This window comes from Marmota marmota, unplaced genomic scaffold, assembly GCF_001458135.2.
Source record: "Marmota marmota marmota unplaced genomic scaffold, marMar, whole genome shotgun sequence".
Taxonomy (NCBI): domain Eukaryota; kingdom Metazoa; phylum Chordata; class Mammalia; order Rodentia; family Sciuridae; genus Marmota; species Marmota marmota.
The window spans coordinates 3,726,034-3,751,292 of record NW_026000206.1 but is presented as its reverse complement, the minus strand read 5'-3'; the positions used below and the strand labels follow the sequence as shown (position 1 = coordinate 3,751,292).

The following is a 25,259-nucleotide window of genomic DNA, read 5'->3' as shown; positions in this document are numbered from 1 at the left end:
TAATATGGAAGATTGGAGCCATCTCCTAGGAGGTCCCCACTGATTCTGCCTTTTGGTACACATGGTCCTTGGTAGTCACTTCTACAGGAAAAGGGTTGATTTGAGAATAAATTGCATACTACAATGGAAATGATAGTGTGACTTCCCTCTTGCTTTCTGCTGGATCACTCCAGCAGAAGCCAGCTGACATACCATGAAGAGACTCAAGGAGCCTGACAGAGAGGGTCCCAGGAGGAAGAATGAAGGCCTCTCACCAACAGCCAGCAATTTGTAATAGCCATTAAATGAGCCATCCTGGAAGTGGATTTGTTGGCCCCCCTGTATTTGAGATAACTGCAGCCCTGGCCAACATCTTGACTGTAATTTCAGAAGACTGTGAGCCTGATGATGAGGGGATTGGCCTTTCACCAGAACATCCCAATTTTAGAAGGCAACTTTAAGTAAATGAATTTTTTACTTTTTTAAAAAACTTTAAGTAAATGGAGATTTAAAAAATCTTCTCATTCCTCCATTTAACCATTCTAGTAGTTATTAGTTAACAAAAGCATTTTTTAAATTCATCTGTTAAAAACAACCTGTTAGATGAATGTTAACAATAAATCTTAGAGGATTCCATAAGGCCAAAAAAAGGTGTGGGGGGGATGCATATGTATAGATATAGATGTAAATACTAATACTATTACACTTAGAATTCTGATTACTATTCTCCATAAATAATGCTAGACTCTATAAGTCAAATCTGTCAGAGAAATTCCTGAAATGGAAATAAACTCAGTTAGACCTGAGTTTCAAACACGGTTCTGCCATATAAATAAGCCAGGTAACCTTGAGAAAAGTTACTTATTCTCTTTCAGTTTCATTATAGATAAAATGGAGATAATTACACACCAATTATTATGGGGATAATAATGAGTAGTATATGGCAAATATTTCATCAAACAGTTACAATGTTTTTCTCTAGCAGTATAGTGCAATTTTAATCAGTTATAATGTCTTCTTAAACAGTAAAATTTATTTATATGAAGTTTTTTTGAGGAAGCCTTCCAATTTAACTATGCCTTCACTGACTATGGATCACAAAATCTTTGATAAGAACTGTGATGGAGATTTAATCAAGGGTTAGACTCACATCTGGTGGAATCCGAGCACTATCTTTCACAGAGTTTCCTTCAACAGTGAGATGATAAACTTGGCCATCATTATCGGTAAATACAAAATGCTCCCGAGCAGAGATGTTCTGGCTGAGTTCAGATTTACTTTCTGCCTCCTGCAACAAGCTTTGTGATAGAGAAAAATAAGATTTTTTTTTTCCCTTATAGTGACACTCATCATTAACTAACTTGCCCACAATCCAGATGCATTAACAAGAGGTCCAAAACCATTTAAAAAGTCTAAAATAAATCTTGCCCAGCTAATAAAGTAAAAATATAAAATCACTTCTAAATAGTTATATCATGGGAGAAAGTTTATCCAGTATGGGGGAAAATAGTATTATAAATGTAACAGAAACTTTTTTTTTTTTTTTTTTGCTACTCAACTCAATCAACAGAAGAGTGGTGTTCCACTGACCTCTCACAGTCTCTGAAGCTTTTTGTTTTTAAAATGGTGTGGATAGGGATGATATAAAAATTTAGGATTTCCAAAGCATTTTCTGTGGTGTACAGAATAACATGAGCTATCTCTATGTTTACACTACATTCATCTGAATTTTGGAAACTGAAGTGAAAGGAGCAGAAGGGCACAAAATGAACATATTCACTAAAAGATAGATGGGTGAATAGTATTGCATGTTACTGAATGCACTAAGTAATACAAAAATAAAATTAACTTTTCAGATTTTGGTTATATACTGAAATATGAAACCAAGTATGTTAAAAAAACAAAGTCTAACCTACTACAGCAGATGCCTTTAGATGACACTTGTCAACTTCACAGTCACAATACTGACAGTATAAATGATATTGGAAGGAAATGGCAAAATGTACCTGATCACTGAGGACTCCACGATACTCAGCTCTGTGTCTGAGACAACAGTCTGGCGGGCCATGGCCTCTCGGGTAGCAAGCTGTTTCTTCTTCAGGCTCTTCAGGTTGTGAGATGGTGACCACTCCTGTGAAGCAAACACAGACAAACCCAGAAGTGCCAGGTCTCCTCTGCCAAAGCATCCTTCCAGAATATGGCACACTCCCCACTGGCCAGTACCACTTACTATTGCTGCATGTGAATTGTTCTTCAGATTGTACCTTTTTATAGGAAGGCCAAATGAATGTATTTTAATCAGAGCATAAGGTAGAAAACTTAACGACCATTTTGATGCTTTCTCTTTTACAAAATGAAAAAAATGAATTCAATTGTGGCATCTCCTACTCCTCAACTCCCAAGCCTACCCTTCACCTGCTCAGGGTAAGAATCATGCTCCTGGAATCAGAGCCCATTATCAGGCCTGGCACTGTTCCTCTTGTTGATTCTTTTATATACCCGCCAATTCCAATGCTTTTAATCCAATATCTTCTCATTTGTAAAAGTTCCTAAAGAGTAGTTATTTTACATAATTGCATTTCTAGTTTACATAAGTAGTACTGCTATACAGCATTATTTCTTCCTCTTTTCATTATTCTTAACATATTTTAAGTCATCTCCCTATTGGTTCTGCATAGTAGATAACACTCCACAGGCATTCACCAACATTTAATCTGCCTGTTCTCTCAGCAAAGGACACCAGATTGCCTCCAAATTCCCATCATGACAAATGACACTGCAGTCAAAATACTTATAAAAGTTCATTTCTGACCCGGATGCTCAGTGCTCAAGGATTCCTACCGTTGCATCTCACCCACAGTTCACGCTATCTGCTTTTCCAATTTTTGTTAGTCTAAAAGGTATATTGTGGTTATTTCCCTTTGTGCATCTCTGAAAAACAATGAGTTTTATTTTTCTTTTCTTTGATTTTTCTTTTCTTTTCAACAGCACTGAGGAATGAGCCCACAGGGTCCATACCACTGAGCACACCCCCAGTCCTTTATATTTTAAAATAGGTCGATAAGTTGCTGAGGACGGCCTCAAACTTGCAATCTTCCTGTCTCAGATTCTCAAGTCACTGGGTTTACAGGCGTGCAGTGCCATGTCCAAGGAGCTTGAACATTTTTACATGCTTGTTGGCCTTTTGGGTTTCTCTGTCATATATTAAATGGTCACACTCTGTCCATTTTTCTAATGGGATTCCCGTTTCTTCATTGTTGATTTGTAGGAGTTCCTAGTTAACTTTAGACACAGGAACATTTCTTATTTGACAACGGTACCCTTAATCAAACAGCATTAATTGGGATGAAGTCAAATTCATTAGTTCTTTTTTTTTTAGTCTGGACTTCTAATGTACTCTCTTGCCCCTGTTCACAAAAATATTCTTTTGTACTTAGTTTTATTAATTTTATAGCCTTCCTTTTTTACACACAGGTCTTTAATCTTGTGGAGACCCCTCTTGTACATAGCTTTGGTTTTCTTCCTCAGGTAAGCCACTTTCCCCAACAGTTTCCTACAGTCTGCCCATCCTCTGCTTTGATGCTGTTTCACTGCACATTCAGCAATTGAGTAGTCACACAGGTCTGTTTCTGGTTAGGTTGGTCCATTTCCTGTTCTTGTGTCAGTACAACACTGATTTTACTTCCATAAGTTTTATCATACGTTTTAATATCAGAGAGTGTGGGCCCCATGCTCCCACATTTACTCCTCGTTTTTCAAGGATAATAGCCATTTCTTCTGCTTATCAGGTTCCTCAAAATATCCAACTGGAATTGCACTAATCTAATATTAAATTAACCCATCCTAGAAAATAAACAGTTATCTCTAATTAATGAGATAATCTTCCCTCAAAAATTTTTAACAAGAAAAACACTTGGCAGTAATGATGGCAATTTAAGCTAAAGAAAACAAAATATACCACATATTTAGATACCTAAATTAACTAGTGTTTAAACTATAACTTACCAAAGCAGTTATTGCAGGAAAATTTTTGGACATTTCCCTAAGAAGGGTACAAGTCCTAACATCCCATAATTCCAGTGGTTTATCTTTGAATACAACTGCCAAATACTGCCTAAAATGAACCAAATATAAAAATGAACAAAATTACTAAATAAGCTCCTTTTGCAAGAATTTCTTCATGAATTAGTACAAATTAAAAGTTAAATAAATCAGAAAGCTCAGACGACACATTTGAAGCATATCAACTTAAACCAAGTCAGCCCCCATGATTAACAGCTGTAAGGAGGTGAAGCTCTGAAACGACCTTTGGGAGTTACATACACCCTCCTCACATTAGGGAGGTAGATTACCTCAGAAGAAGGCGTGGCTGGGTTCTCAATAACTCTTCTAAAGCTCTAATTCTCACGTCTGCCATGGGAATACTACCACCTACGTCAATGAATTAGTACACAGGTTGCGATAACAATTAAAAGTATATTAAGTTTCTATCATCCCACCACAGTTAAGTATGCAACAAATAAAGCCACTTCGTTCAGTCTTTCAAGCCTGGAAGTACAGAAGGAAGTTGGTGAAAGCAATTCCACAAAGGTGAACTGATATCTCAGTAACCACTGCAAGAAACTGAACCATTATACATAAATGATGGCTAACATCAAGGAAATGGGACAGAGTAGGAAGATCCCTGTACCCAGCACATCAAAGGACTCAGAATCTTCCACTCGGTATCATGTCTGCAACTTGATAATTATAGGGCTTCAGGCAAGCCACATAACCTTTTTGAATTTTACTCTATCTTTAAAATTGTGTTAATAATACCAACCATAATACCAATTATTAACACAATTTTAAATATAGAGTAAAATTCACCTCACAAAATGCTAGAAGGACTAAAGAGATAAGAACATTAGACACCTCAATGGACTATGTAAATACAGTACACTGCTTATTATGTCTAACATAACAGCATGTCTATAAAATACTAATGTTAAACAATGAGATACCCGCTAAGAAGATCCACTGCAAAAGAGGAGATTAATTCTGACAACAGGGAAATGGCCTTCTAGATAGAGTTACAGATGTGACAAATGACAACAGGAAAGGCAGTGTGTACTGGGAAACATGCACCTTAAATGCAGAGTATATGGGAAAAATCAAAAAAAAAAAAGAAGATTGAAATGTGAATTTTGGTTCACACTATTAGAGACCTTAAATGCCAGCTAGGTTAAAAAAGGATGCTCCCCTATTCTTGACACAGTTAATCTGTGTGTTCTGAAGCAGGGAACTTCAAAACCTGAATGTTTTGAAGCAGGGGAACTGTGATCAGTGTTTTAGGCGTATGAATTTAGCCAAATGTTTAGAATGAGAGTGAAAACAGAAGAAATTGGAATCCTATCAGTACAAGCAACTCTCAACAATTTTAGTCTTGGAGCTCCTTTGCACTCTTAAAAATTATTGGGTACCTTTAAAGGACTTTTGTTTATGCACATTAGACCAAATGATGTTTTATGTATTAAAGATTAAACTAAATAAACTAAAAAAACCTTTACTAATTCATTTAAAATGAAAAAATAGAAAATATAAAATAACTAGCAATATGGTAGATTTAAACATAAGCCATATTGATAATTACACTATGTATAAATTATTTAAATACTGAAATGAGAAGGCTGAGACCGTCAGGCCAAATAGAAAAACAAGCCCCAATTACATGCTATCTATTAAGAAACAAACTTCAAATATAAAGACAAGGGTAGATTACAAGTGTAAAGATGGAAAACTACAAAACACTAACCAAGAGAAAGCTGGAGTGGTGATACTAACAGCACTCAAATCAGACTTATTTCCAAATAAATAATAGTACTGAGGATGAGATATTCATAATAATAAAGAAATCAACAAGTCAAAGGATATAAACATGTATGTACCTAATAATAGCTTCAAAATAGCCAATGCAAGGAATTCTTCACAAGAAAAATAAATACAATACTAAAGTTAGAAATGTCAACAATCTCAGTCCTTCATAGAATAAGCAGGTAGAAATTAGTAAGAATATAGGAGACTTGAATAACAGTATCAACCAACTAGACAAGACATGGAATACTCTAATCAACAGCAGAATATACCTTTCCAAGTTTGCATATGGAACATATATTAACTAACATTTTGGGTCACTAAACAAATCACATTAAATTTAAAAAACTGAGATAAAATGAAACATGTTCTATGGCCACAGTGGAAACTAGAAAACAACAAAAAGATGTATCTAGGAAAAACACCCAAATAGTTCAAAGTTTAAAAATACACCTATGAATACTCCATGGAAATGTTAAAATATTACACAACAATTCAAAAAATTATAGGTTATAGAAAAAAATATTTCTTACATAGCATTAAATGCTTATATCAAAATTTCCAGGATTTAAGATCCTGGAACACAGCAAATATGTCGGCTCTCTCACCACTTCTATTCAACATTTACTGGAAGCTGTCATCAGTGTGATGAAGCAAAAAATAAAAGGCTTACAGACTGGAAAGAAATATGTAAAAGTGTCTTGCCAGGCGAAGCACTGCACGCCTATAATTCCAAAGGCTTGGGAGGCTGAGGCAGGAAGACTGCAAATTCAAAGCCAGCCTCAGCAACTTAGTGAGGCTCTAAGCAACTTAGCCAGACCTAGTCCTAAATAAAATACAAAAAGGGCTGGGGATGTGGCTCAGTGGTTAAGCATCCCTGGATTCAATCCCAGTACCATCCCCCCCCCCCCAAAAAAAAAGTGTCATTATTAGCAAATAACAAAATTATTTATGTAGGAAACCCTAAAGGACAAACAAAAATGCTACCAGAACTAATAAATAAGGTCAGCATGGTCACAGATACTAGGACAATATCTGAAATTATTTCAGTATACAAATAATGAGTAATTGAAAATTGAAATTAAAAGAAGTAAAAAATTCCATTTATAATAGCATCAAAGAGAAATAAAAATGATTACATGAAGACTTACACACTAAAAACTTCAAAATATTACTAAAATTAAAGTCAACTTAAATATGTGGAGAGAGATATCAGGTTCATGAATTGCAAAACGTGTCAAGATGTCCATTCTTCCTACTCTGATATACGGATTCAATGCAATCTCAATCAAAATCATAGAAAGCTTTTTTGGTAAAACTGATAAACTGACCCTAAAATTTACATGGAAATACACAGATCCTAAAAAAGCTAAAATAACTTAGAAAACTATTAGGATGCTTACTCTTTCTTTCTTTGTTTTTTTGACTGACTTTCATTCAGTTTCTATTTTTAATATCTTTTTACATGTATTTTCTCTTGGAACAAAAAATTTCTGAAAATAAATGGGTCTAAATTATAAAGAAAATGAGTTCTTTCACTCAATAACCCCATGCTTAGTGGAAGTACACAAGAATTTCACAAGATTAAAAGAATAGTTTTTTTAATGGGTAAAGCACATTTATATCAACCCAACTACCACAGATCAAAAGTAGGCCACTGGTTTTATTAATCTAATGACATGTTAAGATTTCCCCAAATTACTTCTCTTTTTTAGAAGTGGGGAATTTAAAGTGATAGCAACTTAATTTGATGGCCAAAATATTTTCTTTGATGTGGGTGCACATCACCATTTATAATAACCAAGATATTTCATATATAGTTTAGTATATTCCCACTTTCTTAAAAATCTTTTAACAAATCTATAAGATTTCATTAGATAACACCATAGATTTCTTCAGGTTGATACTTACTTCAAATGAGATACTTTAATCATTTCAATGGGCGATTCATCACTCCCTCGTTCACCACGAAAAGCAATGCTCCTTCCTTTAATTGCAAACATTAAAGAAAATGTGAAAAAGCACCAAAAACATGTAAGAAATAAGAAGCTATAATGATGTCATCTGATCAGTGCTATCCTGTCTCCTCCTGTTCATTCTTCCATTTACTTCTAAGATGTTTCTAATAATTAAATTCAAAAAATAGTCTCAATATACAATGACCTATCACTTATATTTAAATATCTATTTTATAAAAAGACATTTTCATTTGTTTTAAAAGTTTATTAAATACCATTTTCTAAAATTTCAAGGCATCTATAATAAAGCAATTGTCTACTACAAAAACTACACATATATTTAAAGTCCTATAAAATCTTCCAGGTTTCCAAATACTAAGTAGTAGAAAAAAGTCTCTTGGAACAAGTATTGACTATTTCTTGTCCCATATGCAAAATAAAGTATTTTGAACATGTTGCCACCAAAACATCTCTATACATGGAAGTCAGGGAACTATAATTACAGTGCTTATGTATGCTGTATAATTAGTTAACTGCTAGAAGAAAGAAAATGTTTCTCTATGAATAAAAAGTACACCAATTTTAATTCATGTCTGAATAAACATTTTAATATCATTTCTTAGATTTTGGTTACCTTGAATAAAAGAGAATGTAATGAATTAAAAGATGCTGAATGCTTCTCTGCTAAAGGCAGTCAATCTCATAGAATCTTACTATGCTATTTTTGTACCCCACAAACCTGTCCGTCTCTGACTTTGCTGGTCTGCTGTCTTCCTCAGAGGAAACTACAGGCTGGAAACTCCAATGCCCACTGGAGGAAGTCAGTAACTATTACTCTTGGCATTCATTCCTCAAAAGGTAAATTTTTAGTTACTTAACAGTCCTGACTTAATCCCATTGGAAAAAAACAAGCAAGGAGTTTTTGTTGTTGTTGTTGTTTTTTGTTTTCAGTGAATGCTACTAGAAAATGACATTGTGGGACACTACATTACTGGAGAGAGGGCCAGGGCAATGGCAATCAGGAAGCTGGGGCTGAAGGTCACTCCCACAGGTAACAACAGTCATTAATTAATTTTGAGACTACACTGGAAAAGGTGGGGCTAATTCTTTGAGTTAAGAACAACTATATCTTTGAGAACTTGGAAATATATATTGAGAATATACAAAAGCAATCATGCATGTGACTTATTACATATATGTGTCCTTATTACTTAAAATCATCTATATTAATTTTATTACATTATTTTAAAGAAACATTTGTTTAAAAAAACCTATTCAAAATCACAGCCCATGTTATAACATGATGAAACTATCAATCCTATCAAAGCAATTTTCAATTGCTTTATTTTGAAACTCATTGGATTGTTTTAAATAATTTTGAATAAGTTACATTTACTGGAATGTTTTCTATTATGAAGTCTTCAAACTACCCACTGAGTTTTCCTTTCAGTCAGCCAGAGACTATCAAGACTATATTTTAACATTTAAAAACTATTTTGGGGGGATGGGAAGAAGAGAAGTTCACTGGATTAGACAAAGGAGAATGAAGGGAAGGGAGGGGGGATGAGAATAGGAAAGACAGCAGAATGAATCAGACATAATTCTCCTATGTTCATATACAAATACACAACCAGTGAAACTACACATCATGTACAACCACAAGAATGGGATCCTAATTAGAATAATTTATACTTTGTGTATATATGTCTAAATACACTCTACTATCATGTATATCTAAAAAGAACAAATAATTTTTAAAAATGAAAACTATTCTTAATCTATAAGTTTTTAAAGGAGTTTCCTACAAAGGCCCAAATTTTTTTTGCAGGGGGAGGGAGACAGGGACTTGAAGTCAGGGGCACTTTACCACTGAGCTACATCCCCAATCCTTTTTATTTTTTTATTTTGAGACAGGGTCTTGGTAAGTTGCTGAGGGTCTGGCTATGATGCTAAGGCTGCCCTCCAACTTGCGATCCTTCTGCTTCAGCCTTCTGAGTCAACTAAAGGCCCAAACTCAAAGCAGAGAAGCTAAAAGTGTAACTATAAACAATTATTTTAAAATTAATATTTTAGTTTTATATAACAAAATACTTCAACTGGACTGAGTATCATATTTTTTTAATGAATCTGTCTGTTTAGGCTAATGTTATTCCATTTTATCATGTATTTGTGTTAACAATATTTCCCTAAAAACAATGATGAGATTTATTATTACAAAACAAAAGAATGAATATATAAACCCAGAATGTAAGAAAAAACTCCTAAGTGAAAGAAAATATTCTGGAACATGTTCTATAAATAGCAGCATCTTTGACAAATATGACAAACAATGGTGAATCTTTTAACAGTCTAAACATACAAACCTGTTGGAAGGTCAACCAGCTGAAGTTCATTTCTCACTAATCCCATATTGTTTGGTGTTGAGGTAGCAAAAGAAAGAAAACCTGTCAAACTTGTCCATTCAATACCCCTAGAAATAACAAAGATTAATTTAATACATTTTTTGTTTGGAAAGTTTATTTGAAAAATAAGGTTTTCCTAATATCTAATTTTACTATAAATTTCAATTAAAAACTACTAGTGTTTTAATATTAAAAATACTTTCAGTATTAAAAATACTTTAATTCAGAACTTATTATCATATATTTCTGACACAAAATTATTTCTAATTTAAACTTTATCTATGGATATAGTAACATGATAATCATCAGAAGTCATGCTATCATTAAGAGGATTATTAAAATTTGGCTAGGGAGTCATATCACAGGAATTTCCAAGAATTTCAATTGCTTAAAAAAAAGTGCTACAGGAATATTCTGAGTAGAACGCTTAAAGTTGAGTACATTTAGGAATTTTATAAATTTTATCAAAATCTTAGTTAAACAGAAATTCTTAAAGCAAAGACTATGAACTGAGCAATTTCATATGGAAGTAGATGAAAATTTCAAATAGTATATCAATTAGAGAAAAGCATAAGGCAAAGTCTCAAAAAGAAAGACATGCTGACACAACAGCAACTGATAAATTCAAAGCCCTGGGGGTCTTGTGAATGTGGGACTTGACAATAAGTGACAACACATTCCTTCCTGCTAACAAAACTAGACAGTGTACACCAACACAACACAGAGGGGGAAAAGAAAAGGTGCCATGGAACAAGAGGATTCCTCAGAGTCCTGAGAAAAAGGCTCTATGTTGCTTCTATGCAGTGAAAGCTGGCTGGGAGTGAAATCTAAATTTGGTTCTATATGCAACTGCTCATTGGTACTTAGGGACAGTGTTTTCAAAAACAAGGTATTGTCAATGGCTGCTCTCAAAATACAGAGACAGAGCTGAGTAGTTGTGATAGAGGTTTTATGACCTAAACATCATAAGCCTAAAATATTTATTATCTGTCCCTTTACAGAACACATTTAACAAACCCTGATCTAGTCTATCTATTTCTAAACTGATTTGAATGCAATTGCTAGATTTAGTATGAATATTGCTTTACTTTTCTTGCTCATTTTCCCAAGGAGGTATAATGGCTTCCTGCATCAGGTCCAAACTCCTCTCTGTGGCTTTCAAGGCCATCTACCTCATCCTCCGCAAGTAAACTCCAATCATATGCATCTTATCTGCTACTTTACTAGAGTAATCTCACTCACTAATCCCTATGAATGTACCTGCATTCTTGTCTTTTAGCAGAGGAACAAACATAATCCAAAGAGAACTAAAACAAATATTTCCAATAGGAGGTGACAGTTTTTGTTATCTAGGTTTTTTTAAATGTAAAATTGTGTTGAAACAGAACTTAAAACTGAGTTCTTGGACAACTGAACCCAGAATCTTATGCGTATGAGGCAAGCACTCTACCAACTGAACTATATCCCCAGCCCATTGATGGAATTTTTGTACCTAAAATGACCACTCTCCTTCCCTCTACAGATGCTGCTATAGTTAAGTACCGGCTATAGCACTTATTCACTGTGATTTCTCTGCATCTCTGTTTCCCCGCTTATTATGTAGAAATAATAATAGTAAGTGAAAACAGAAGGACTGGCACATAACCCATTCTCCATGCACTGGCAACCACCACCTTCATAATTACTACTCTTATTTCAAGAGCTAACTCAAGCCCCATTTTCTTCATCAGGTCTCTCCATGTACTGAACTCAAATCACACCCACAATGAACACCATATAATTTCATTAATTATTCACTAGAAAAGTTCCTTTGTCTCCTGTTTCTTCTTTCTTTTCTCCCACAGGTAACAATACTCATTAATTTTTCTACGTAGCATGAACAAAAGAAAAGGAGTCAATTTGGAGTTATTCCACTCTCTTTAAGTCTAGTAGCTTTAATCAGATCTATTTGACCACAAAATCCCTAAGACCCACCCTCCAAGCCTTGTCCCTAACAGTGTGAACTACCTCCAGTACAGTGAAGCCACTATCTCTAGACACTAGTAACTCTATCCTCCCATTCCTCATTCATGATTTTTAAAAATTTATCTGTTAAGAACCAAGTTAGTGACTTGTGCTGTCCTTCTGGAGCTTACATTCTAACAACAAAGAGACCCCATACATGTATGTTCTGCATTACCTGTTGTGAGAGACATTGCTGTGGAGCTCAACAGGGGCTGTTTTAAGAGTCACCCATGACTTGGTCTCAGGGCAGGCAGGGCTTCCTGGAAGACCATTAAAGCTGACACCCAAAGGGCAAATAGGGTTTTGACCTAAGCCTGAGCCACTGAGGAAACAAGTGTGAGTGGCTGAGGAACAGTGTGCTAGACTGCATTCTGTGAAGGGAGGTATCATGACTCTCCAGGCATGTGACAGGCACTGGGGATTCTGTTAGACTTAATGAATGATGTCCAAGAAAAGCCTAGCACTCTTTCTTGTGTTTATTAGTGCTATGAGTTCTTGTTGCCCAAAGCTTGGTCCTTGTCCCTGATGCCAATCCAATAACAAGGACGGAGTTTTGAAAAAAAGGAAAAAGGAGGCTTATTGCTTTGCTAGCAAAGGAGAAACACAGGGGACTCCTGTTCCAAAGGCTGTGATTCTGCCCATCAGCAGGAACAGGGGGCTTTTTATAGAGATGATTCAGAGAAAATGAGATTAGGGAGGAGGAGGTTAGGGAAAAAAAGATCAGAGAAAAGATGATCAGGGAGAAGAAGGTTGGGAAAAAGCAAAAAACAAACAAAAAAATACGTAAGTTTGAAAGCCACAAGGGATATAGTCAAAGCATCAAGTTACATCCCAGTGTGTAGGATGTACAGATCCAAGATGGGCCAACTGTAATCTAGCAGAAGCATGTTGCCTTTGAACAGATTATGGTGGAAGCTGATATATCCAATAACTACAGAAGAGAATAAAAAAATCAAGATGGACTTCAAAGTGGATAAGAGGGGATTATTTCTCAAAGGAATGAATAATTTTGTCAAAGGAAGCTGAGCTCACACTGCCCTTGGGATTAGAACACTGCTATCTTGGTTTAAATACACACTAAGGTCTGTAAAAGACCAAGAACAGCAGCTCACTCTCCAATCTAGGACTTTAAGAACTCCTAGCCACTGAACAAGTGTAACCTTTGAACTTATTAGCAGGTATCTGTGGATCTGACTCCTATAGGTCCCTAAGCTAAGCCAAGCACACTGACCATTTACTGGGGCTGCTACATAGACTACTGCTCAACATGGTGGTAGAAGCACACTTTTGAAATGCCTAAAAGTACTAAGATTCTTCTGCAAATTTATAGACAAGAATGAAGATCACCTTACTTTCTACAAATCACTCAATTTAATCAAAGTCAATCAGTGTTCTGATATCTATAAAAACTACTGTTAATAATTTTTGACACCCAAAATAGTACTGGGCAATATTATTTTAAATAGCCTAGTATACATAAACACAAACTAATAATCTAAGAAAATTAACATGTACCACTTCATCTTGCTCACTTTTAGGTTTTCTCCAATGAATTATAAGAATCAAAGCCTTTGGCTCAATAGATGTTTATAAAGCATTCTGGTTAAAAGATCACAGTTTTAAAGCACATACACACAACCATCTGCAGTTACACAGTCCCTGGCCACATGTATACCCAAGATTCATTTACAAGGTAGAAAAACAACTTTCTAAAAGTTAGCTTTAATTTGCACATAAAAATCTAGCATTTATTGGGTTTATTGCTAATCAGTTCAGAATTTTTTATAACACATCTGTGAAGTCTTCATAATAGCTTTTACTTGTAACATTAAAATTGCATTAATTGAAACACAAAGACAGAAGGATTTTAGCATCCTCTTGGGCAGCATCTCTAAATATAAAATAGATTAACTTTGAAATGACAATTAAGAGGGAAAATTCATATAAAAACTTGAGCATCTGAATATCACCATCCACAACACTAATCTGTATAAGCAGCATATCCCTTAGAGTTGTTCAGTATCCATCTAACACTATAAACAACTGCAGTATTACTCAATCAGAAATGTTATCACAGCATGTGTATAAGTAGTATACACAGTGACATCTACAACCTGATCAATCCAAGTTCACAGATCACTTAACACCAACACTTCACTGAGAGCTGCCAAAGGTTTTGGTATTCAGAAACAAAATGACAGTGAGTATGATTTTCCAGAAGCAAGCAGAAAATGCTTGGCATGAATCTTGGCCCATTTTTATTTTACTGCCAACATGGTTCCTTCTAGTATGGCATTTCTGAACAGGAGATTTAGCTCATGTACTGTTAAGTATATATAAAGGGTCCAGGCTCTGAAGTTCAAAAAGCCTAGAATGAATTCCATTTATCTCTTTCACAGATTACTCTGTAATTTGCGGTTTTTCCCTTCTCAAGTGGAAATACAATAGTGCCTACCCACTAGGGCTGTAGTGGGTATTCAGTGAAATGATACATGCAAAAGTATTAATAATTAACATAACCCTTTGAAAGAGCACTGGTTAAACAGAAAATTCAGATTGGTTGGTGTTAACCATAAAAACAAATTACTAAGATGAAAGACGAGGGTAAAAAAAAAATGTGAAGAGCAGAAACATTGACAAGGAGAAAGAGAAAAGATAAAAGCAGTGGCAGCAGAGACTACCGAAAGAAGTACAATCGCATACTGCAGTCCTTAAAACAGAAGAAGATCAACAGCCTGAAAGAGACCAAATGTGCCCATGTTGCTGTAGCCCTAAAGTTCAATGCTTTTGAAGACACCACTACTCCAGGTAAGTGTATCAGGAAGGACACAGCCTAAGATGGCAATATATAGTGATTTGGTCTACACAACAAAACAAAGCAGTAACCCTTTTCATTATAATCAGAAGCTGTGATACTCAAAGGGTTAACCTCTCTCCATCCAGAAATTGCATTTACTCAGAACAGAGAATTCACTAAAGGTTAAAAATCTGAATGTACATGAGGCTTACAATTATGTAATATACAGAAGATACAAGATGACCTTTCTTATGCCTTCATTAAAGATCAAAAATATACTGGAAATTTATATTATATATGTGTGCAACTTTGCAATCTATCACTGTTAGAGCGAAAAAGGAAAGTAGTCTTGCACTCAGCGGAATAATGCTATCAAGCAGGTAGGTGTGCACTTTACAGCAGAAAGCAAAAGGTAGACTTCTGTCAACTTAGCCTTTTCTAGATATCTTTGTACACACAACACTCCCACAGATCACATCTCAAAAATCAAAGAGTAAATCCAAGACATTTGGGACCTTTTCTGATGATATTTTAAACAAAGAAATAAGGTTAATCAACAGTTAAAATGCCTTTATTCAAATGTGTCATGAGTAGTCCTACTGACAGATCGTCACCAAACTGAAAAATAAACTAAATAAGCCTAAATAAGGCAACATGGTGATTTCTATTGAGAAAATAACCTGGACTTAGGAGAAATAAATAAGATGCAGCAATAAAAGAAAAATAGGTTCTACTGCTTATGTCCTTTACAAAGAAAGCAATTAGTACTCATCCTTGATTAGCACAGCCATTAGCTGAACATTAATACTTACTATTTAGACTTTTCAGTGAAATAATCACCACTGCAGATTCATTGAATCAGAACATTTTCTGATCTCAACAGAACATGTTTTAGATCGCAATGTCACAGTGACTTACTCACTTGACTTCACATGAGTGGATGCTTAGCTCCTTGTGCAGCAGACCACTAGTGAGATGATATACCAGGATGGAACCGTTACTTGTACCTATCAAAGTGACATAACAGCAAATAAAAAAAAAATTAAAAAGATGTAACAGTAGAGTATTAACTTAGTGGGAATTCAAAGTTCCAATAAAAGTCTTCTCTCAAAATTTTAATCATTTTCCAACACTTATCTTTTATGAAAGAAACCCAAACTACATGCTAAACTACAATGCATTTCTCTGTCTTCTCATCAAAAATGGCCTAATATCAGATGCTCTGAAAACTTACTTAACTCGAGGGATAGGTTTGCACAGAAAAATTTTAAAACCTCAATCAATATACACAGCGATTTGAAGAAGCACTTTCCTAAGCTTTCTACACATGGGAGTTCATGCTTCTTGAGATTCAGAATGTTATTGTAGCTAGAACCTAGCTGAGCTCACTATCCAGTTTTTCCTATTTTTCTTTACAGTGTTTAATCTTATTTGACATATCAAGTAAATCATGACAAGGTAGTAAAATATGGTAGTTAAACTGTGGTTTCTATAGTGAAGGAAGCTTGGGTTCATGCTCTGGCTTTGGACACCTAAGTAAGTTACTTGCACAAAACTGAATCTGTTTTTGCCTCTTTAAAATAGAAATAATAGAAAATCTACGTGCTATAAATGAGAAAATATGTAAAGCACTTAGCACCACACTTACACAAACTAATTACCTGGTAACTAATATTAACTTGGTTAACCAGTATTTCTGTTATCACTGTAATGAAACATTTTGTGGCCTCAGGCAATATGTCTAAAGTTTAAACAGAAAAGACATGGATATACCTGAGAAAGTTTTAGTCTCTAAAATGTTTTTATAAGTTAAGGAAAGTAAACTGTGTAGTTGTTTGGACAACCACTTTTTCACTATGCATGGTTTAAAAGGACTAATGGATTTATACAAAGCAAAAGAATGTAAGTAAAAATGCTAGGCCAATTCCAATTTTAGATTATTTGTGAATAAAGCTCCAGTAGTATTCTAGATAACTATTCTAGAAAAATACATTTCAAGGTTGTACACACTGATCATCTATTCTCTCAGGTATCTTCTGGTACTGAGAAAGTAGCTGAATAATCTTCATAACAGTCAAATGATTTCTACATTCTGCAAGTCTTGATCTGTGAAGACTACGATCTAGTATTTCAGGGGCACCAAAGAAGAATCAGCTGCACATATTTTCCCTAGTGACACTGGAATACTTTAGATACTTATTTTATATTTTTTGCTATTATCCTAAATTTCTTTAAAATGATATTCATTATGTGCTAGTATAGTACAGCTTATTTGACAATGGAAATCTCAGACCTTGACATATTTCTTATTATATAGCTATAACAAGAAGTAATTTTCCCCAAGAAATTGACAAAAAATCCCAATGTCATTGTAATTAGGTAGTGACATTCACTAGGTACACGAACATTGTATATACAGGCACTTACAACATACACTGCCAAATCTTAATTAAAATTTCTATAAAACATTAAATATGAATCAATAGTTTATAAAGCAAAAATTAAACTTGTCTGCATTTTTATAAATCTGAACACATGTAGAGACTATTCAATCTTCAAATTTAAATTGCTTTCAGAAGATAGCCAGAGAAAAATTAGAATACCCAAAGAAGTTATTAATACTTACTTACCTAGTAACCTGAGATATGCTGGTCACAAAATAAGTTTTTATTTAGGAAAGAAGAAAAACAATAACAAACATGTCACAAATAACATGTTTGTAGACTTGAGGAGAAAGCCAGAAGCCAACCAATAGCATCTTAAGAGGAAATGTTCACTATTTTGAATGTACTCTCTTTTTCAATTTTAGAATAAATGTAATTTAACCTTACATACTTAAGAATAAGCTAATTTCTGGTTTTTGCTGTAGAGGAAATCAGGTTCATTTTATTATTATGAAATTAATATAATAGCAAGTTGAAGCCCAGGCAAATTTTTTTATCTATAAAATAAGCATATGTAATTTCAAATCAAAAAGCAAATCTTAGTTACAGGGACCATAATCTCTTTAAACAATAAAGAACACATAATTCTTAACACATCAAGAACACTGCCACAAAATTATTAACTCTGACTACATTATTACTTAACGAAGACCTTCTACAAATGTTAAGCACAGACAGCTGGAGGCAGACCAAGAAAGACAAGGGCCTTCGATTCACCATCATGCCAGGCCCTCCCCCTGACACTTCAACAGCATCAGGTGATGAGTTTCACTGGATTAAAAATAAGACACTTTGCCGGGCATGGTGGTGTATGCCTGTAATTCCAGTGGTGTGGGAGGCTGAGGCAGAAAGATCGTGAGTTCAAAGCCAGCCTAGCAACTTAGTGAGGCGCTAAGCAATTCAGTGAGACCCTGTCTCTAAATAAAATACAAAAAAGGGCTGGGGATGTGGCTCAGGGGTCAAGTGTCCCTGAGTTCAATCCGCAGTACCCTCAAAACAAACAAAAAGACACTTAAAGGAAAAGGATAGAATATATAAGAAATATGCTTCAAGATGAGTACTTCCACAATTTACTAAGCCCATTCCTTTTTTTTTTTTTTAAAGCATCCTCAAACAGGATATAGGATTTTCTAGAAATCAGGAGCCAAAACATCCTATCAAATAAGTTTTAAAAAGAGAAGGTCAAATACTCACCAACAGCAAGCAATGGCTGATACATCTTGATGTTTTTTGTGGTCAGTGGTGGGCACATACGAATGGCAAACTGTGGGGAGGGCAGTCCTGAAAGCAGTCCTGTTAGCAGGAATTTGAGATGCACTTCCTGTAAAATGGAGCCTTTGGGCTGTTCTTCTCCAGCAATTGCACTTTGCCCTGATTTGTCATTAAAAATAGAAAATTATTAATTATAAAGCATGCTGACCTTAGATTCCTCTAGAGTACTACTACCTATTATTCAGAAACTAAAGTCTTCTAAGGAACAAGTTTCAGCCACAGTTCCTGGCATGAGGGCACTAAACAGAGACTTCAGAACAAATCAAGAGAAACTGGGTTAGACAACACTTTCCATAGCATGGTGTGCTGGAAAACATTCCTATGTTACTGTCTTTCCAAAAGATTACTTTTCAATCTGCAGTGCTTTGTAAAGTATATATAAAACTGATGATCACAAAAAGCATGTTCAAAGAACTAATTTATGATTTCTAATGAGAAACTTTAATGTGTCAATGTATTTATAAAATTTAAGCCTTATAATTAATTTCTATGTAAAGACCTAAAACATAAAATACATATTAATAAATAATATATGTAGTATACAGACTGTCATTGTTAACAGTTAAGTGTTAAGTAGCATTATTTTTAGAGACATGTTGTATTTAGGTTATCAAGTCTCAAATCAAAATGACTCCAATAAAAACCACTCTAACACAATGTGAATATAAAGATTACAATAAAATTAAAACTGTTCACCAAAAAAGGCATACAAATTTCCTTCCTATAAATCACTATTGAATATTGGAATTAACTTGCCAAAAACAAAAAGATACGTGTAAGCTGGGCATGGTGGTGCACACCTGTAATCCTAGTGGCTTGGGAGGCTGAGGCAGGAGGATCGAGAGTTTAAAGCCAGCCTCAGCAACTTAGCAAGACCCTAAGCAACTCAGTGAGACCCTGTCTCTAACAAAATACAAAATAGGGCTGGGGATGTGGCTCAGTGGTCCAACACCCCTGGGTTCAATACCCAGTAACACACACACACACACACACACACACACACACACACAAAGAATATGTGTGAGTGAATATATATATACACACACATACACACAAACATGTATTCTATAATGGAAAAATATAAATAATTACTACAAGTGGGGGATGGAACCATGAATATAGTCCTTTGAGGCATAATGTTATGTTAGTAATAATGCTATTTTTAAACCTATAAAATATAGAGAAAAAATAACCACAAACTTAATCAAACTAAAATGATCCCTTGGAATTCGTCATACAATTGAACACAATCTCTCTGCTTCCCTTTCCTTAATGTACCATCCATTTGGTAACAATGGATGGTACATTAAGGAAATGGGAAGTTCAACAGGTAGGTCCTGCAAATACCAACACTATTAGCTTAAGAGTGGACTCCTGGGAACTGCCACATTTTTCAAGTATTTTTCATAAGAGCAATTCACAACGTAGGGCAGATTAAGCCTTAATAAGCAGCAGCCTTTATCCAATGAATATAAATCAGCCTCTGTATTTAACTGAATTGCTTTCAATTATCACTAAGTACACAGTGAATTTCAAATTAAAAATTTAATTAAAAGTTTTAATTAAAATGTTTTCAAGTGACAAAGCTTTAACACTTTTAAATCAACTACATTGTCAAGAACTGCTATATAATCTGTATCCTTTTGTTTCTTAAACACTGTTGTTTATATCACTTATATACCTAAACAGCATAAAACTTCAACCTCCTATGGGCTTCATATTACTGATTATTTCTGTTCATGTGTGTTTACAATTCTTTCCCCTTTAGTATTTTATATTTAAAACAGACAAGGTCAATTAACTCAGAATATCATGTTACTGATAAAATGAAATCTGCAAAACATGCAAAATGTGTCCAAACTTCTTCATATGAATTTGTTTCTGGATGGTGAATAGGAAGAATTTTAACTATGAAAGTGCCATTGAGCAAAGAGTTCTACAACTGCAAGACATCGAAACCAAGGCCCTGATACTTCAGGGTCTTGCCCTACATAGTAGAGCAGCCAGAAATGGAAGCCACTGCTTAGGAGCAGGCTCCAAAGTCAGGAGGACTGTGTTCACATTCTGGTTCTTCCACCAACTGGTATTTGGTATGGGGCAAGTTTTTTAATTTCTGGGCCTCAGTTCTCACCCATAAAATAGGGCTAATATCACCCACTTTGCAGGGTCGTGGTGAGGTAATATGTAGAGTATGTAGCACAGCATTTAAGGTAATATTTAAGCACTCAATAAATGCCATTTGATTAACATGATTAATAAAGCAATGCTCATTGTAGTATAGCACCTATCCATTGCATTTAAGCAAAAAAAAGTACTAAATAATATGCATTCACAATTGCATTATGGAGAACAAATAATGACAGAAAAGCTTCTGTAAACCACATCCACAATTTTAAAAGATATAGATATGAAAATTACTTGGCCTATTTACAAAATCTTATAAATTCAGGTTACATATATATTTGAAATCACAAATCCTCATTCTTCTTTAGTATGTACTAGTCCTATAATAATTAAGTAACTGAATATTTTATCTATAAATACCTGTTTAAAGTAAGGATTCCTAACATAAGAATATGAAAATTAATGTGTAAGAGTTAAAGTGATTTTTTTTCTAACAATGCTGAGTTACTTTATTCTTTAACTAACTGCACATCTAGAATACCCAAGGCCCTGCATGGAGTGCTGGAGTACACAAAATTCAATCAAACCCTTATAATTAACTAGAGAAAATAGAAGTAAGGCCACAATTACAATACAGTTATTAACTATTAGGGGGCCACAAAAAAAAAAAAAAAGACATTTATATCAGGCTTGACCTAGGCGAAGTGGCACATGCCTATAATCCCAACCGCTTGGAAGGCTGAGGCAGGAGGATCATGAATTCAAAGCCAGCCTCAGAAAAGCGAGGTGCTAAACAACTTAATGAGACCCTGTCTCCAAATAAAATACAAAATAGGACTGGGGATGTGGCTCAGTAGTCAAGTGCCCCTAAGTTCAATCCCTCATACCCCCCTCACCCCCCCAAAAGCAATACTTCAGCTGAATTTTGAATCAGGGAATGGCAGAGAAGGGAGAGAAGGCCCACATCTAAGAGCAGAATCCAGAATCCAGTGATTTCTTTCATTTTAGATTAGTCTCTAAGGAATGACAACATTCTAGTATCCACAACTATAATGCCTATCCATGCTACTTCAGGCACTTTTATCCTAATATTTTATACCCTTCTGGTTAATTTAGGAAAGAATGATTCTACATTTTAGTTTTCTCAAGTATTATCTTTGACTTTATAATAATTGCAAATCTATGACTATTAATTTTGCCCTTCAAAAATAATACCTAACATGAATGTTAAAAAAAAAAAAAAAAAAAAAGAAGCAGCTTACCAATCATGTTATCTAGGGAAAGGTCAGGGAGTTTATTCTGTAGCACTCCTACAGGAATTCCACAGAAAGACACTGGTGAATACAATGGCGACACACCAGAACTACTGCAAAGACATAATAATTAGATGGTTTTTACATATATAAAACCATGATTACATATTAGGAACTCAAAGTATTAATTCCAGCTCATGACATTTTATTTTTATTGTAGTATTATCTCATTCATAGGTGAAACAGCTTTACCAGGTATACATGCTTCCCTAATAATCTAAAGTCTTAATTATCTCCTTAAAATATTTTTTAATAGAAAACTGGCCCTTCTACTTTTAGATGATCCTACTAAGTTTTTTTAAAGAAAGAAAACAGAAAATAAAAGACACAAAACACAATCCCAGTGATTCATTTACCTGCTCCGTGAATTTCGACTGCACACAGCAGACTTGAGTTCCCATATCATGACCCTGCCGTCACTCACTATGAGGGCAGCTGCATTCTCATTGACAGGACAGCACACCATACTGAAGGGACGGACAGTTTTTGTCACCCTGATTGCATCGCACTGGCTTCGTAAATCATAGGTAAGCTCCTGAACAGGATCTGGATCTTAACATAAGATTGATTATTTTAAATGTCAGAAACATACCAAATGCACTACTGTTTATTTCCACTTAAATAAAACTCCAACTAAAAGAATGTAATTCTGTCATTCCTGGGGCTGGGGTTGTGGCTCAGTGGTAGAGTGCTCACCTAGCATGCACAAGGCACCAGGTTCAATCCTCGGCACCACATAAATGTAAATAAAGATATTGTATCCACCTAAAGCTTAGAAATGAATATTAAAAAAAAGGAATGTCATTCCTTCATTAGTGCAAACTGTTGAGTACAGCTTCACTTTTTACAATTACTACTAATTTCCTCAGAATATAAAGATAATTTGCTTAGTGTCTGCACAAAAGTTTAATCTATAAATTAACAAGATACTTTGTTTTAAAATATTTTAAAATAAAGGAAATGTTCAGAATCATATGTCAACAGTAACATATGATTAAATAATAAACAATGCACTATAGAACATCATAATTTGCAGGGGTCTATAAGTCTGAAAATACCAGGAATTTTTGAAAGATATAAGAAGTACTTTCATCTTCATGTCATACATCACTTCACAAAAATATTACTTCTACACTCCAAGACAAGACTGACCTGACAACTGAGTGCCCTGGAGACACGTTAACCTGTCACTTTACAATGGAAGCTCCTAAAGCAGAAAAGTCAAAGAATGTAATACTAAAGATGCATGAGGCTGCACTTAGACTGAAGACTCACTAAAGATATTGTCTACATGGTCCATGGATACCATCAAGAAGAAAGAATTACAAGATATCAGTCTCTTTACCATTCATAGAAGGAACACTGTTAAAACACTGAGAGACTGATCCTGGGCTGAAAACTTTTTTATGCCTTATGCTGTAACCACTGCCAAGGCAAGTATTATCATCAACACTATGTGCATTGGCCGGCAATTACCAGGTGAGGCTTTATAATTATTTTTGGCAAGGGGGGGTGGTTACTGGAGATTAAACTCAGGGGCACTCGACCACTGAGCCACATCCCCAGCCCTATTTTGTATTTTATTTAGAGCCAGGGCCTCTCTGAGTTGCTTAGTGCCTCGCTTTAGCTGAAGCTGGCTTTGAACTTATTATCCTCTTGTCTCAGCCTCCTGAGCCTCTGGGATTACAGACATGTGCCACTGTGCCCAGCTAGGCTTTATAATTTTGAAGAAAAATATAATTAACATTGTTGTGAGGTTTAAACTCACCTGGTTCATCACCTGAAGTGGTAAAAACGCTACTGTAAGATCTTCGAACACGTAAGGTTATACACCCATTTTCATGAAGGCAAAATAAACCATCACGCTGAAAGCAGGGTATTACCTTTAAATAGATGACATATTTATTTGTAAAAACACAATAGCTAAGTGAAGCATAGATACTGTGAAACTCAAAATCACATTTAGAGAATATGGGCAAAAAAAGAAACAAACATACATACACAGGGGCTGGGGTTGTAGCTCAGCGGTAGAGTGCTCGCCCAGCACGTGCGAGACGCTGGGTTCAATCCTCAGCACCACATAAAAATAAATAAAATAAAGGTATTGTGTCCAACTACAACTAAAAAAAAATTTTAAAAAATACATAATACCTAAAATTTAACACCAAATGAACACTTAAAAAATTCAATTTATAATTCTAAAAAAAAAAATCTGACTTCATCCATGTGTATGTGACGTAAATAGCTCAGTAAATATCTCAGGAGAGGTCAGAAGAATTTTTAGGATAAATCAAACCAATTAGAAGTGCAGAAAAATAAGGAATACAAAACATTGCCATTTATTTTTTAATAAACAGAAAAAAGAAAGTGGTATTAATGACTTGGAAGATTATAGTCTTTCTCTAAATACCATCTCTAGAAATTTCTGGGGGTGTAATTTACAAACCGTTGGATACCTGCAAAAAGGGAACTCCTGTCCGTTCTATTGCAATCACGCCCACTGTTTGATTCACCTCGAGGTCAAGGATTAAAATCTCTCGAGGGTAGAGCAGCAACATGTGGTTCCTTTTTGAAGGAAGATATGCCAGCTGGAGGCAATCATTGAGAGTTACAAATTCAGCACTGAAAAAAGTATCAAGAGATGAACTGATATCAATGTTAGTATCAAGACTTGATTCACTTCAAAAAAGATTAAGAAAGATTTAATTTTGTACTTACTATGTAAAAATAGTCAATAAGAATGTACAATTATTTCTTGAAATTACCAATGTGGTTAGCATCCAAAACTTAGATCTCTACTTAGTGCTGGAATCCAACAGGCTAAGTGGACATAAGTATTTCTAAATTTTTGAATGACTTAAGTAAAACAGAACAGCATTTTATCCACAATAAGATGAAAAGTGGTAATACTATACTGGAATTCATAAAATAGTTTTGTTTTTACTTTGCAATTAGAAGCAAGAGACTGATGAAAGCAAGACTTGGGATTAAAACATTAACTTTTAGGGTAATTAGCATCACTGCACCAAGAGTTATTGGACTATCTGTATAACCTACAGCAGGTCATCTCTGCCCTACTCTGCCTTTCTTAGCTTTTTTTTTTTTTTTTTTCT

General features: G+C 34.7%; 1 protein-coding gene across 1 annotated transcript in view; it reads right to left on the bottom strand.

The window, feature by feature from the left end:
- Window positions 1–25,259, bottom strand: part of Wdr11 (WD repeat domain 11) — a 53,583-nt gene that overhangs the window by 16,050 nt on the left and 12,274 nt on the right. The window contains exons 6-16 of the mRNA XM_015498326.2: window positions 24,603–24,768; window positions 23,915–24,029; window positions 22,503–22,698; window positions 22,096–22,199; window positions 18,632–18,808; window positions 15,916–16,000; window positions 10,154–10,260; window positions 7,744–7,819; window positions 3,985–4,093; window positions 1,986–2,110; window positions 1,130–1,277 (exon numbers count right to left, since the gene is read on the bottom strand). Coding sequence (XP_015353812.1) covers window positions 1,130–1,277; window positions 1,986–2,110; window positions 3,985–4,093; window positions 7,744–7,819; window positions 10,154–10,260; window positions 15,916–16,000; window positions 18,632–18,808; window positions 22,096–22,199; window positions 22,503–22,698; window positions 23,915–24,029; window positions 24,603–24,768 — 1,408 coding nt within the window. The remainder of the gene's footprint in view (window positions 1–1,129; window positions 1,278–1,985; window positions 2,111–3,984; window positions 4,094–7,743; window positions 7,820–10,153; window positions 10,261–15,915; window positions 16,001–18,631; window positions 18,809–22,095; window positions 22,200–22,502; window positions 22,699–23,914; window positions 24,030–24,602; window positions 24,769–25,259) is intronic.